Below are 15,853 nucleotides of genomic sequence, written 5' to 3'. Positions count from 1 at the left end.
TTATAATCCAAAGGATAAATTTATATGCCATTCTGGGTGATTTGACATTTTATTATTGTCTGTATTTTATTATCTATAAGAAATACATCTTAATTATGAAGTAAAAGCAATTAAAGATCAGGCTGTTAAATCCCTCATGAACAACCACATTTCTCCTGAACAAAGGGTATCAGATAAAGACTGTGAGCAGGAAACTTGAAAGTGTTTGATATTAATTTACAATGACCACTTTGTTATAGTGAAATGTGACCTGTCACATTTAGCACATAGTAACTGTCAGTGTAAGTCTGTGTGCCCAATGCACAGTGAGGCCAAACAAACAAAACATTGAAGTTTGGAGCAGAGAAAGCTTTATTGCATGGCCATGCAAGGAGATGGAGGGTTCATACTCCCAAAATACTCAAAACTGCCAGAACCAAAATTTCAAAGCATTTTTAAAGGCAAGGTGAGGGAGGGGCATAGTTGGTCGTTACAAACTTCTTGGTGCAGAAGTCTTTCGTTCTTGTGGCTGTCCAGAGATCAGGTCAGGATGTTCCTTTGACAAGATACATGTTATACTTCAAAGAAGAGCTAAAGCAGAGGACATGACATGGGGGAAGCGCCTGGCCAGAAAGGCCCCACAGGGTCCTTCTCAGTTATATAACTAGCAAGATGCTGAATTAAATCAGTGAATAAAACACAGTCCTAACAGAGTAATTTTAATGTAAATTTATAGTATTCAATTATATAGATACCTTTTATTACTCAAACATATACGTTGATACCACATGTTCACTCCCCTGGTTGTGTCCCCATAGGCACCAAGGAACAGTGGCCTGGGCAACTTACATGGTAATTTCCACTTTGAGAATTTTCAGGTAAAATCCATCTTAGAGGAGATCTTCAGGATCTGAGTCATCCATTGTTTATTTGCTAGAACAGACTAAAGGCTAAAGACAGTTGCTTAAGAAAAATGCTTATTTTTCTATCAATTATCTTTTTTAGTAGAGGCTATTGAACAGTGCTCCTTTGAGGCAGGGGTCCTGGTTAGGCTTCTGTATTTCCAAACAAGATCTAAAATTGGGAGTTCCCATTGTAGCTCAGTAGGTTAAGAACCTAACGGTGTCCACGAGAATGCATGTTCAATCCCTGTCCTCGCTCAATGGGTTAAGGATCTGGCATTGCTGCAAGCTGTTGTGTAGGTTGCAGCTGCAGCTCTGATTCCACCCCTAGCCCAGGAACTTCTATATGCCACAGGTCTTGCCCCCAAAAGAAAAAAAAAATCTAAAACTGAATAATTACCCCTCTCTCAAATTCTAATGTCTAGGATGCTTCCTTAACCAATCTAATCAGGATGTGGACTTCAGACTCTCCCCCCGACTCCACACTCTCCAGAGAGGATGCAGTCCTTCGGCCCCTTCTCCAAAACCCTGCTGAGGAAGTGACCTTTTGGAGGTTTGTTGGCAAGAGATCCCCAGGACCCTCCAATTCCATCTATGCATCAGGCTGCATCACTGAAAAAGCACTCAGATCATGGTATCTTGACCCTGTTCAGAATTATTATTCCCCAAGATTTCATGGCACATCCTTAGTTTTATCAAACAGTTTTATGAAACTACCTGCCATCTGACTGTTTATGGGTGTCATCTACTACACAATAACATAGATTTGCTTCATCATGTTAAATTTCAGGTTAACCTTAGTTGGAGTTTGGATAAACAAAGTCGTGTGTGTGTGTGTGTGTGTGTGTATTTGTATCTGTATCTGCACATAAAACATATGTAACTACATCTCTAACAGCTGACAATTCATACTGATTGTTTTGAATTTTACTAAAAATACTCAGAGGGGAAACTTCTTTCAAAATTGGGGTGTTGAGAAGTACCCATCAGATATTTTCTTCATTAATATACCAAAAAATATTATGTAATTCATTTTACCTCTGTTGCTTCCCTGTAAAAACAAAAAACAAAACTTTCCTGGTGTTAAATATGGATTATGGAAACATATAAGGCTTTAGAGAGCCCATATTTGTGATATTTATCCAAGTTTGGCCTTAAATATCTATTCTGAGTTATATTTACTTCCGTCTCTTTTATCATTTTTATTTTTGTAAGTTCTTTCAAGTCCTCTGTGGATAAAGGTGAGGCAAAGAATGTAACACGCAGACAAACAAGTGGACAAACCAGCTGTTTTCCCAGCCCCTTTGTCTAGTGTGTGGCAGTTTTCTGTGTTCTGTTGAATAAAACCAGAAATCTTCACTTATACAAGTTTTCCATTAGTGAAATGAGAAATACCACAAACTTGATAGTACAATAAAATGCAAATATAAAGAAAATTATTAGAAGTCAAATTCTTCTCTGGTCAGTAAATGAAATATTCTTGCAACTGAGTATTTTGTTTACCTGAGAGTTATCTTTAATTTTAGGCATAATCATATACATATACACATATAGAGGGCATATATAGTGTGTATATGCATGGACAAGTATAAAAAGAAGTAGATTTTATACTAAGATCTGTTCAGATTTTTGCAGTTGCTTCAGGTAATCAGGTATCATTGGTATGAGCTGGGAGGGAACTCATATTCTGAAATTTTATGTTCTTATATTAATTCTCCTATTTAAATGAGAGGTTTAAAAATGTTAAGCCCAGATGCATACTCTGTACTGTATTTTGCACAAAGTAAGTAAATAGAAGATTTACTCTGTTTGTTTATAGAGATATAAATTCTTACACTCTAGACATGAAAAAGCATGGGTTTCTTATAATCCATGCATATAAATGTCAAGATTTTCTTGCTGCTTCCATTTCCCTCCCTGTCAGGTTTTTGACTATTTCTAGGAGCTTCTTGAAGAAGGTATTAGGAGAAGATAATTCATCTTATCCTTTCCCGAATATGAACCTGTGAAACAGGGATGGGGCTGATGATCCGGTACAGTTAAAAACACAATCATTCATTTTTTTTCTCATTTTCCTCTTCTAACAGGAAATTGGGAAGTGAATCTTGTTCCAAGAGTGGAGAATGAGGATAGTTTATGAGGGATGGGGAGATAGCATATATCGCCCTCCTCAGATATTTTGGTTTTTCTGGAAGTCTGTAATCAAGACACAAAAATGCACAACAGGTGTAATGGGTGAGCAAATTCATGTCCTTAATTTTATATTTCAATGAGTTTAATTTTAGAAATAGTCTTAGGAATACTATAAATAAATTATAACTGAAACAAATTACATTGAAGATGAAAAGAGTTTTGAAAGTAAATACAGATATGATCAACTAAGTGAAAAAGGGAATGGATCCAGTTAAAACAGGATAGAAGTTCTAATCTCCATGTCCTAGTCTAAAACCACTGAAGACCAGTGGACATTGATCGGTGTTCAGGGATGATGTGTGGGCCACTTTCCATTATTGGACAACTTGCGTTAAGACAACAATAGTATCAGTGGAGACCATCGCATTTCTTTCTTTCCTCATGGCTAGGACTAGAGGTGCTAGCCATTTAGAGGATGTTCAGGACTAACCACTCTCTTCAGAAGTTGGGGCCCATTCATGTCCTCTGTGTTTTCCTATCCAACAAAATACATACTTTTACATTTGACCACCAAGGGAAGCCTTTTGGAAGAAAAGAGTGACAGAAGGGTGAGGACAGTGGTAAAAGAGGGTTATGTGTGGATGGCGTGACCACAGTTGACTGTCTCTAAAGTCAGATAGATATAAGTTCACATTCCAGCTCTGCCACTTATAAGCTGTGAGATTTTGACAAGACTTTTTTTTGGTGATATTTTTTTCCCTAACTGAGCTTTAGACTTTTTAAACATCAGAAAGCGGAACTATTTCTTTCTTCTGAGTCACTGACCAGCTACTTGAAACTGACTCTACACACAGGATATGCTCAGTGTTTACTTTATCTGCTGAGGAAAAGCTTCCCTGGAATGCTAGTCACTTAACTGAAACTATTCAGGAAAATATCCCGAATCAAAGGAACTCAAGAAATCATTACCATACTGTCAGCATCCAGGCTTTAAGGAGCCTGTTAGCGTTTGCTAAGGCAACTGTCTTCCCAGATTTAACACAAGCTACTCTTGCACTGGAAAAAATAGAAAACACCTGGATAACCAAGAGGGCATGGGCAAGTCCAAGTACCCACCTCCCTGAGACAGAGCCACTTGCATATTACTTTAGATACCCATAATCACATAAGTAATAATTAATCTTAATTAAAAAGATAAGAGGAATCTTTTTGGAGCAATCAGCACCTGAAGAGGTATCTGTGGAGTTTTCACAAGTGGATAGTTTGTGGTCATCACCACTTATGAAAAGAGAGTGTTCACTAAGAACTCTAACTCCCATATCTACCCAGGAATCAAGCTGTGACAAAAAGTACATTTTCTTCTTAAAAAAAAAAAATTGAAGAATAATATCAGTTGATAAAATAGAGCATTTAATATGTTCAACCTACTATGTTAGACCATTGGGGTGGTACAGAGTTCTATAAAACTCAGTCTTTTTCTCAGGCAACTTATCCTTAATGGGTAGATGAGAGAAAAGCCCCAAATGATTTTCATTGCAGGTAAAGTGAAGGTAAGCATTAGGGACTGGTTGGATGTTCAAAGGGGAGGATGATCTCTCTTAGAGCGTGGGGAACCTTGAAGAGGGAAATGTCATTTGAACCAGGCCTTGAAAGATGAAATTGGAAGGGAGGAGTGGAAGACAGAATGAGAAATAATCTTGTTCTCAGAGGGACCAGTGTAAACAAAGGAAATTTGGGATGTGATTTATCAATGGTGAGGCTAGTTTCCTTAAAGAGGGGGTTATAAGATGGGACTGGAAGCTCAAAAGGTAGATTATTTTGAGAGCATAGGGAACCTTGGATGTTAGACCAATGGAAACTAAGGAATTATCTGTAATAGGGAAATATTGAGGGGTTTTGAACTGAGAAAAGATATAACAAATAGTGTTGTAGTATTTATAATTTGAAGGAGATGTGTGTCAGTGTTCATCAACTTCTTAATTATTGCCCTTCTAAGGAGCCTTTGTAGACATATCTTTCTAATAGTCCAAAGGTTTCCCAGCAGCCTCATTCATTGTCTATTGCACCTTGTTTCTATCAATGGCCATCATAGTCTTGTTGCTTATCTTCTTTAATTTCCTTAGTGTGTTTGAGCCCTGAGTAGCTGTTGAGATAAAGCAATCTAACATCATTAGACACTTGGTGAGGATCACAGGAGTGAAATTGCAAAAAAAAAAAAAAAAGAAAAAGAAAAAAAAAGTGGCTTCCCTAGTTTTGAACAAATGAAGAGCTGTAGAATTTTCTAATCCAATTTTTTTTTAAAGAAGTTACCCATTGTTATAAAAGCATCATAATAAACAGCAGGTTGCAAGCATATTTAGAGCATTCTTACTGAAGAAAATAAACATTTATTGCCAACTGTGAAAGGGCGGATTTGATGACTGATGGAAAAATCACACTGCTTTGTCAGTTCACATAAATAATAATTCATCAAAGAAACATGTGTTGATGAGTGCAGTCTGGTTTGAATTTAAACCACAATGCATTCCCAGGAAATAGCTGAAGTACCTGAACCTCATTAAAACATCTCCAGAATATTATCTAAGCATATAAACATTCCTTCCCAGGTCGTGTAATGAAGCTTATCAAAAATGCTCAAGGATGACTAGAGGCGGCTTATATTTACCTTGAGGAAAAACATATCTGGGCGCCCATGAAAGTTCTGATGAGTGCTTAAGAAATATGATCTGAGTTCATTTTCTCTGTAGGTGCTCAACAAATTGTTTTGGGTTCGGATGTGTGTTTACCAGACACTAAGGAAAATAACCAGGGTGGGCTGCTCACCTTTCTCTGATAATCATTGCGCGGGTGAGAAAGGATAGGGTGTGCTATTTTCTCTGGGAAGCATTCCACTCTTGGGCCACCCCAATCCAAAAACCCTCTGTGCTGTTGATGAACTGACCAGAGTCGACAAGCTGGTGTGCGAATCTGGCAGCCAGGTGTCTTGGTGTGGGTGAGACAGGAGCTAACAGATTTGACATCAGGGAATATTACTCCCAGATGTTCCCCAAAGGGAAAGAACAACTTTCTTTCAGTGACCTGTCCTTTCAAGATGAGTCCTGTGGTGCAGGCACTGCACTTAGTTTGCTCTAGGAGAGGAAGCAATGCATCATGGGTGACGGTCTGCCAGAAAACACAAGCATTTCCAGTGGATTCTGCCCTACTTCTTAGGAAAATCCAGGGGTCTGTGTCTGGAGGTCATCCAAAGCAAATCACAGAAAAAAATCTTCAGATGTTGAGGAGATAAGGAAGAAAGAGCACAGTAGGGTTGTGTGGTGTTGGTTTTAAACTGAAGAGAAACCTAACCAGGCAAAGCCCTGTCACAGATCCTTATGGCCCTTGCTGCCAAAGTCTGTGTGGAAAAATACAACCAGAAGTTGATGTCCATCATGCCAGAGCTCTGATGTCTATAGCTTCATAGCCTGTCAGGTCTCAAACACTATCCTATCACTTGGAAACAAATATATGTTTGACAACAGTTTTATATTTATGCTTAAGGAGCTTTGCTATGCAGTATGAGTTGCATTAAGAAAGCTTTTTCAGTTTGTCACTTCAAACAGATACCTCGGCATTCTTCCCATCTTCCAAACTCTGGAATGCAATGTGTATCTTCATAACTGCTTTCATGATTCTACATTACACATCCTGAAAATTAAACACACTGTGTGCAGAACTGCACTCGCAATATCTGAATCTATGTTGGTAATGCAACAATGGAGGGAAAGTAGCACAGATATCAGGCAGGCACAGCTGGTGCTGCCCGGGTTTCAGGATAACAAGCCTAAGCTGTGGCTCTCTGGTCCTCTAACATCCCTGTCCTGTACCCAGGATCTAATAGGTAAGTTGGATTAGTCTCTTGTTACGATATGTAATTATTTTATTCTTTAATTCTATCACATGAAATTGTTATTGCTTAGCTGCTAAAAATTAAACAGGATTCTCTGTTTCTATTTCCTGTTGTTGAATTTTTAGTCTTTCGTCATCTCTTACTACTCTGAAGCACAGTAAAGAAAAGGAGTAATTCTGTTCTGTGAAAAATGTCTCTTGCAGGTTCTGGTTAAGGTAGCCTGGGACAATTCTGAAAATATTTCAAATACTCCAGACTTCTCATTTCAGTTTACATACACCTGCCTTTTTATTAGAACTTAAAAAAAAAAAAAAAAAGAAAAAGCAGTATGTGTAACTCCTGGGATTCAAAAACCTGTAATCAACTGAATCCAGGCAGTATGGTTTTCTTTTAGAAATGAAATGTGATGATTTACTGCCCAGAGCACTTTGATATTATATTAATTTTGTATTATGTTATATATTAATTTCCCTTCTTTAATTTTGCTTTGCAGTGTTGTCAGTGATTGATCAATTTATTGTCTTTCAGCTCCAAGCGTGCCCTTCCTTGCCCTGCTTTGTGTAAAAGAACTGGACCCTGTTAATGTTTTTCCTTTGCCGCTGGCATGATGCTAGGCTTTGCCAATAGAGGGCACTAGAGGGACGCAGCAAGGTGATAATGGCCAGTTGCTACTTCCCTCCAGGCTCCAGTCCTCCATTCAGTGTGGGAGCCCCGCGGTTCCAGATATGTTCTCAGGCCTCACTTTTGCTGCTTCTGAGCACCTCTCATGGGTCACATCTGTGGTAGCCTTGGTTGAACTCTCAGACTGCACCCACTTTGAAGTAGTCTGAATCTTAGTCTTGGGTCTCTCCATTACCCACCACTTCCCTCAGCCGAGAGGTCGCGGGTTTTTTTTTTTTTTTTTGGCTCCTGGGAATTCTAGACTGTTTAGCGTTCTCTTTTAGTAGTTAACTTCCTTTTATGAACTAAAAAATTACTTATATAACTTTTTTTTTTTTCTCAAATTCCTGTTGTGGCTCAGCAGGTTAAAAATCTGACTAGTATCCACGAGGATGCAGGTTCAGTCCCTGGTCTCACTCAGTGGGGTTAAGGATCGAGTGTTGCCGCAAGCTGCAGTTGTAGTTCACAGATGTGCCTTGGATCCAGTGTTGCTGTGGGTGTGGCAGAGGCCTGCTGCAGCAGCTCCAATTCGACCCCTTGCCTGAGAAATTCCGTGTGTCACAAGTACATCCCTAAAAAGAAAAAAAAATAATAATAACTTTTTTCTATTCAAAGTACTTGTCTGATTTCTGTCTCCTGATTGGGCCCTGACTGATACAAGTTCTTTATAAATATTATTAATATGCACATACCTAACTCATCTAAATAGTTTTTAAATTACTCAATGTGTGGTAGTGGGGGGAAACTTGTTTCTCCATTTGTAATTTTTAAAAATTCCCTTCAGAACTTCGAACAAGGGTCCATATTTACTAAATACTTCTTCTTTTTTTTTTTTTTTTTTACTGTTAAGTACTTCTGAGCAGCAATGGTGAGTAAGATGTAGATATCAAGAATCTCACTCTCTAGTAGGAGAGACATAAAAACAGGTAACTTTTATTGTTAGAGTGTGGTAGATACGCTAAGAACAATATACATGGTACAGTTGTGGCCCCATGTTGGATAGGGTAGGGTGGGGATGGAACAGACTTCACAGAGCACTTGTCACTGAACAGTTTTCAAGCTTGAAAAGAAGGGTGGTCCCCTCAGAATATGGAGGAAAGGGCAGTGCAGAAGACGTTGTGAAGTGTCAAGAACATATGAAGCAAAACAAGGCAGGCTTAAGGAATGTCAAGTAGCTCAGCATTGTAACCTAAGTGATGTGTGTTTGTGTGTGTGTGTGTGTGTGTGTGTGTGTGTGTGTGTGTGTGTGTGTGTGGGTGTGTGAGACTATCATGGGACTAGGGGAGGAGGCAGCCCTGAGAACTGTGAAAAATGAGGCTAAAGGGAACAGGTTAACTCCAGACCAAAAAGAACTTTGTATGTAATGCTGAAAAAGTTTGCCTTTTATCATGAGCCACTAAAAACTCAAAGGATATAAAGAATATAAAGAAAAAATTAATCATTAGTTTTATGCACCAAGTATATTTAATCCTTTATTATACAAAATGCACTTTTGAAGAATTCAAATAAATTCAAATCCTTAGCCTCACCAAGAAGGAGTTAAAAGAGGAAGATTTAAGAATTAGGAAGTAACCAGAAGCACTAAACTGAAGGTGAAAGACCAAAGCCTCCACTGGGGTTTGAGGCAGGAGACACTGGGTAATTATGAAGAAGGTAAAACTTCGGTAGAGCCCATGGGCATCTGACTATCTTCCTCTGTCTGCATTGTCATTTCAATCAGAGACCATTCCTCTCATCTTTGAAAACTTGGGTCAAAGACATTTGCTCTCAGAAGTCTATTTGATCCTCATCCCAGCCTCACCCCACGCAATATGCCCATGGCAGGTATCCTGGACATTCTTGTACAGTGCCATCTCTCACACTGTTTGTATGCTGAGTTGTATGTCAACCTGTTTGTATGCTGAGTTACTTGTGTGTATGCATGTAGAGGGACTGCCTTTTAGGAAAAGGGCAAACTTTTTAGAAAAAAGCTTGACAATAGAATTTTTTTGGCAGTAGGGGGAAGTTATGCTGAAGTGGGGTGAGGACAGAGAAGGCTGAAAATGTAGGTCATTGCTTCTGGAACGACACACTTGCAACGTGGTCATGCTTCTAGTCACTGCTTCCATACCAAGCCACTTCCTGGCACATTACTCCAGGGCTTCAAGGGTAGCTTCAGATTCTTGCCCATGTTCAGAGAAGCACTTCCAATTGAGAATTTATTCTTTAGGACACCCTGGCAAGTTTTTAACTGGAGGATAGCAGATTATAAAGATTTGTCTGACTATATTGGTAGAGATAATGAAGGGAATGGAAGATCTCAAAGATGGAAACCAGACGCTGTTGAAATATTCTTTTATTTGTAAATTACATTTCACGTGTTCAGATGCTACATGTTTCAGCTATGAGTTAGAAAGATATGAGTGTTTGTGTTAAATTTACATTGATGCCATCTCCAAAAGAAACAAAGCCATAACACACCAGACATCATAAATCAGAATGTCATGCTGCAAAAGTGTTGTTTCACATTTCCATTTCTCCCTTAGGAAATGGTTGGCCTCAGAATAGGAATTCAGAAATCTCCCTGCCTGCCTCTTTGCCACTATGAAAACAGACACTGGTTCCCCAAGCCCCTGATTAAGAAAGAAGCTGGAAGAACAGGCAGAAGTGTTTTCATACTGTAAGTACCCTGCCAAAACCCAGTGGGAGAGTCCCTAGAGAAACAGAGGTCATAGAAGTTGAAAAGCTTGATTATTTTAAAAAGTTTTTACTACCTTCCCAGTAAATAGTACCTTAATTCTTCATTCTTACTAGCAAATTGTCATTTAGCACCCAATAATTCTCTTACTAAAGCCTAGAAGATTATTATTTTCAGGGATGGGTGAATTTAACTGCTTTGCTCTCTCCCACAACTTTGCAAAAGTGTCTCAGGGGACAAAGTTCTTTTCATTTTTTTTCTCCTGAATATATGCCCTATTATTGTGACACATAAAACCTTGACCACTGAGAATCAGATATATGAGAGGAGAAAAATGCATCAGGACAAAGTGATTGCTCAGTTCTTGGCTTGGTTCTGTGAAGGGTTCACTAATTCCCTGACCCTTGGAGAGTTTTTGAACCTCTTTGCCTTGTCTTTTTTTTTTTTTTTTTTTTTACTTTTATTGAAGTATAATTGATTTACAATGGTTCATAATTTTTTGCTGTACGATAAAATGATTCAGTTATACATGTATCCATAGCAATTTGTTTTCAGATTCTTTTCCCGTATAGATTATCACAGAATATTGAGTAGAGTACCTTGTGCTCTACAGCAGGTCCCTGTTGACCATCCATTCTATATACAATACTGTGCGTATGCCAATCCCAAACCCCCAGTCCATCTCCCCCATCCATCTTACCCATTTGGTAACCATAAACTTGTTTTCAAAGTCTGTGAGTCTGTTTCTGTTTTGTAAATGTGTTTACTTGTATCATTTTTAAGATTCCGCATATGTGATATCATATGATGTCTCTGTCTGACTTACTTCAGTTAGTATGATAATCTCTAGGTCCACCCATGTTGCTGTAAATGGAATTACTTCATTATTTTTTATGTCTGAGTATTATCTTTTTAATTAGTAAATGTGGGTACTAAAATTTTTCTTTGACTTCTTATAGGACTTCTGCCCAGATGGAATGAAATAATAGATATTGAGAGTGGTTTTGAAAAAGTACAGTGTTATAGAAACATAGGAAATCCTTCTATTATCCTAATTATAGTTACCCTCCTGACTAAGATATTTAGATGATGTTGGGAAATATTTGTCCAGTGTAGTGAGACGGGGCATCACAATATGTTTGGTTGACTGTATGTTTTAGTTCTGTTTCAGCATGTCCAGTGACTTATCAACCAGCAGACCAGTGATCTCCTGAATGTCTGGCTGCACCTTCATCTTTACTTGCTCGTTCATTCAGTGATTGTTTATTGAAGTTCTATTATGCAGAAGTAATTGCTCTAGGTGGTGGATATACTGCCTAAAGAAAAAAAGACAATGCCTCTGCCTTCATGTAGCTTATATCCTGACTAGAGGAGACGTAAAATAAACAAGCAAATACACAGTATGGCAGATGGTGATAACTGCTATGGAGAAAAATAAAGCAGAAAAGGAAAATGCTAGATGGGGTTGGAGGACCATGGCCAACTAGCCAAATCTTGCCCATGGCTTGGTTTTGTAAATATCAGCCACAACCATCTCTTTATATTTTCTCTACTGCTGCTTTGACTTAAGTAGTTGAGATGGAGACTATTTTTTTTTTTAACCACAAAGCATAAAATATTTATTAGTGTTTGTTTGGCCTTGTGCAGAAGAAGTTTGAAGCTCCCGATATAGGCCATTGTAGGCCATTGTAACGACTTTGACTTTTACCTTGCATGAAATGGGATGACCATTTCATGGGTTTGTGGAGTTAATATGCTCTGGCTTATGTTTGAGAAAGCCTATCCCAGTGACACCAATGAGAATATATTCTGGGGGCAAGAGTAAATCACAGAGACCACTTGAATTTTGAGGGCAGTGATGTGAGGAGACAGGATCATTCCTGAGTAGAAAAGATGATGGACAAGATAAGGAAAAAAAAACCCAAAAAATGGGGCATTCCCATCGTGGCTCAGTGGTTAATGAATCCAACTAGGAACCATGGGGTTGCGGGTTCGATCCCTGGCCTTGCTTATTGGGTTAAGGATCTGGTGTTGCCATGAGCTGTGGTGTAGGTTGCAGACTCGGCTTGGATCCCACATTGCTGTGGCTCTGACGTAGGCCGGTGGCTACAGCTCCGATCTGACCCCTAGCCTGGGGACCTCCATATGCCTCGGGAGCGGCCCTAGAAAAGGCAAAAAGACAAATAAACAAACAAATAAACAAAAACGGTTTCCAGATATATTCTTCATTGAAGGATTTTTGACTAGACAACTGGAAGGTTGGCATTGCCATCAGTAGAAGTGTAGAGTCTGCCAGAGGAGTAGGTTTAGGGGTAGAAATGAGGGGTTTGGTCTGTACATAGTAAGTTTGCTCTACCACACAGCCCTTGAAGTAGACATGCCAACTGAGCAGGTGACCATGAACCTGGAGTTCAGGGATGAGGTCTGTGCTGGGGGTAAAAAACCTCATGGCTACCACTCCATGAACAGTGCCATGAACAGAACAAAATCACCAAGACGCCACTTCATTGGATTTGATGCTCCTTCTCATTTGAGCACTTAGTGCTCAATAGCCTCTGTATTTGCTGGAAAGAAGGAGAGAACTGTCTGTTTAGGCACATAATGTGATCCCTGCATACTTGATAGCTTCACAAGTCGTTGTCCTCATCCCACTTTTTGCTTGAAGGAAGTGGGAACGGGAAGATTCCAGAATTTAAAAATGATACATTAGTAGATGTAAACTGTTACATTTAAAATGGATAAGCAATGAGGTCCTACTGTACAGCACGAGGAACTATATCTGATCTCTTGGGATAGGCCATGATAGAAGATAATATAAAAAAAAGGAATGTATATATATGTATGACTGGGTCACTTTGCTGAACAGCAGAAATTGACATAACACTGTAAATCAACTATACTTTAATAAAGAACTAAAAAATGATACTTTGGGCTTAGTTTTGAAAAACAAAAATCCTGCAAGATGTACATCTGTTTCAAGACGATAGGATAATTAGTCCCAGGCTCACTTTTTCTCAGAAAAGGTAAACAAGAACTGGAGAAATTCCATTTAGTCAAAACCTACTGTATTCCAGGAGTTTTACAAATAATCATTCATTCCACAGCTCCACTCTTAAATTTTGCAAAATTGGGCTGGAATTACTCCTTATTTGTATCATTTCATTCCTCCAGATGGATATTCGGTGAAGACAGTTTTTGGCTATTACCGTTTCCACACCTCTTATATCAGAGAGAAATTGAAACTAAAATCTCAAATTAGTGCAAACACATTCCTGACTTTTAAAATGGTTCACTTTCAGGTCACTTCTAAATTAGCATTCTATTTAATGAGAACTGGTTGGCCAATCCCACTAACTACTGTTCTATTTTAAAGGCTAAATATAATTTCATAAAGCATCAACTTGAGAAATATCAGGAATACAAGCACATTCCCTGGTTTGGTAATGAGTATTTTTGTTTAAAATAGGCATATTTGTAACCATGATCTGTGCAAGATCGGGAGACAGAGAGTAAATTGTTCAGCTCCCTAGGCTAACGTGCATAGCACAGATATTACACATAGCTGAGAGCAGAGAGAGGCATCCATCTGGCCTGGAATCACTCCCTGCTAACCAGAGCCAGGTTTTTCAACCATGATACCACTGACACTTTGGGCCAGATTTTTTTTTTTGCACTTCTTCTGTCCTCTACCCCCTTATTTCCAGTAGCAACCATTCCTTTCCTTGGTGTGACAACCAAGGTCTCTAGAGATTTCCAGATGCTTTGGGGGCAGAGGGTATTGAGAGCCACTTACCTAGAGGCTAAGTTCTATTTCCTTAGCTTGGCATTGCAAATTCTCTGTGGCTTACTTCCAAATATTTCAAAATGTTCCTTCAGTAAATCTACCTTAAGATACCTGATCTACTTATTATTCCCCCTAAAAATTTTGCTTCTTTTGAAGTTAGTGCCCCTGTAAATGCTTACCCATTTCCCCCAGAATTCCATCCTTTTCTTCTGGCCAAATGCCACCAATACTTATACACCTGATAAGGTCCTTCATGTTTCATGAAATGATGGCATCAAGTCATAGAACCTGGATGGGGTTAGTCTAGTTATTTCGCAGTTGAAGACAATGAGATCAGAGGAGTCACTGTTTACCAAGTACTTGGAGAACAGGTTAGGCTCAGAGCCCTGCTTCTAAATCCGCTGTACTTTCCACCCCACCTGCTTCCTGGATGTCCCCAGTCCCAGTTTAATTTCATTCTTCTCCGAAAATCTAAGCGGTTTTGTACATATGAGTCATTTTTGTACATATGAGTCATTTTTGTAATCAGAGTCCTTCCACACAATCACATAAACATGTTGTCATTTCATACTTATATGAGATACAAAATTACAAAGACAGAAAGAAATCATCAACTTCATAGATTCATCACAGTTCAGTAATAGGAATTATATTTTTGGAGGAGAGCTTTTTTTTTAACACAATATATTATTAAAAGTTCCTCCCATCAGCCCTGTCCAACAGAAATATGAGATAAATATGTTAAGGAAATAGTTTCTTATAGCCACATTTTAAAAAAGTAAAAAGAGGAGTTCATGTTGTGCCTCAGTAGGTTAAGAAGGAGACTGGTGTCCATGAAGTTTTAGGTTTGATCTCTGGTCTAGTTCAGTGGATTAAGGATCCGGCGTTGCCTCATGCTGGATGTGGCATTGTTGTGCCTGTGGTACAGGCTTGCAGATGCAGCTCCAATTCAACTCCTAGCCCAGGAACTTCCATATGCTTCAGGTGCAGCCACAAAAAGAAAAAAAATGTGAAAAGAAACAGGCAGATTTAAATTTAGTAAAATATTTTATATAACTGTTAGACCAAAATATTATCATTTCAACATATAATCACCATAAAAGTTGTTTTTTTAAATTTTTCTATCTTTATTTTATTTTTCTTTTAGCAATGATCATCACAATCCAATTTCACAGGATTTCCATCCCACAACCGAAACATATTCCCCCACCCCCGAAACTGTCTTCTCTGGAGACCATAACTTTTTCAATGTCTGTGAGTCAGTATCTGTTCTGCAAAGAAGTTCAGTTTGAACTTTTTTCAGATTCCACATGTCAGTGAAAGCATTTGATGTTGAGGTCTCATTGTATGGCTGACTTCACTTAGCATGATAATTTCTAGGTCCATCCATGTTGCTAAAAATGCTGGTATTTCGTTCATTTTAATGGCTAATATTCCATTGTGTATATGTACCACATCTTCTGGATCCACTCCTCTGTCAATGAACATTTAGGTTGTTTCTTCATCTTGGCTGTTGAAAACAGTGCTGCAATGAACATTGGACTATGTGTGTTTTGTTGAGTCATGGTTTACTCTGGATAGATGCCCAGTAGTGGGATTGCTGGGTCAAATGTTTAGTTTTCTGAGGAATCTCCATACTCTTTTCCTCAGTGGTTACACCAATTTACAATTGCACCAACAGTGTAATAGGGCACCTTTCTCTCCACACCCTCTCCAGCACTTATTGTTTGTAGACACTTTGATGATGGCCATTCTGGCTGGTGTAAAGTGGTACCTCACAGTGGTTTTGATTTGCATTTCTCTAATAATGAGTGATGTTGAATATCTTTTCA

The 15,853-nt window shown here is 38.7% G+C and overlaps 1 protein-coding gene across 7 annotated transcripts in view; it reads left to right on the top strand.

Annotated features, from left to right (window-relative positions):
- The window catches only part of LOC146406163 (uncharacterized), a 1,231,956-nt gene that overhangs the window by 501,068 nt on the left and 715,035 nt on the right, over positions 1-15,853 (top strand). For 3 of the 7 annotated variants that reach the window (XR_014807292.1, XM_084963227.1, XM_084963237.1), the window contains one exon: positions 10,086-10,219. Coding sequence is in view for 2 of the 7 variants with exons in the window: in XM_084963227.1 (XP_084819353.1) it covers positions 10,086-10,219 (134 nt within the window). In the remaining 5 variants the exon portion in view is untranslated. Of the gene's footprint in view, positions 1-10,023; positions 15,030-15,853 lie in introns of those variants that run through there. The other 4 variants (XR_014807256.1, XR_014807208.1, XR_014807261.1 and 1 more) reach the window with 3 other exon arrangements.

This window comes from Sus scrofa, chromosome 1 (assembly GCF_054392235.1).
Source record: "Sus scrofa isolate SSC_HxYL_T2T_F1_AM1 chromosome 1, Sscrofa_HxYL_maternal_Yorkshire_Landrace_v2.0, whole genome shotgun sequence".
Lineage (NCBI taxonomy): Eukaryota > Metazoa > Chordata > Mammalia > Artiodactyla > Suidae > Sus > Sus scrofa.
This window is presented reverse-complemented; position numbering and strand designations above follow the sequence as displayed.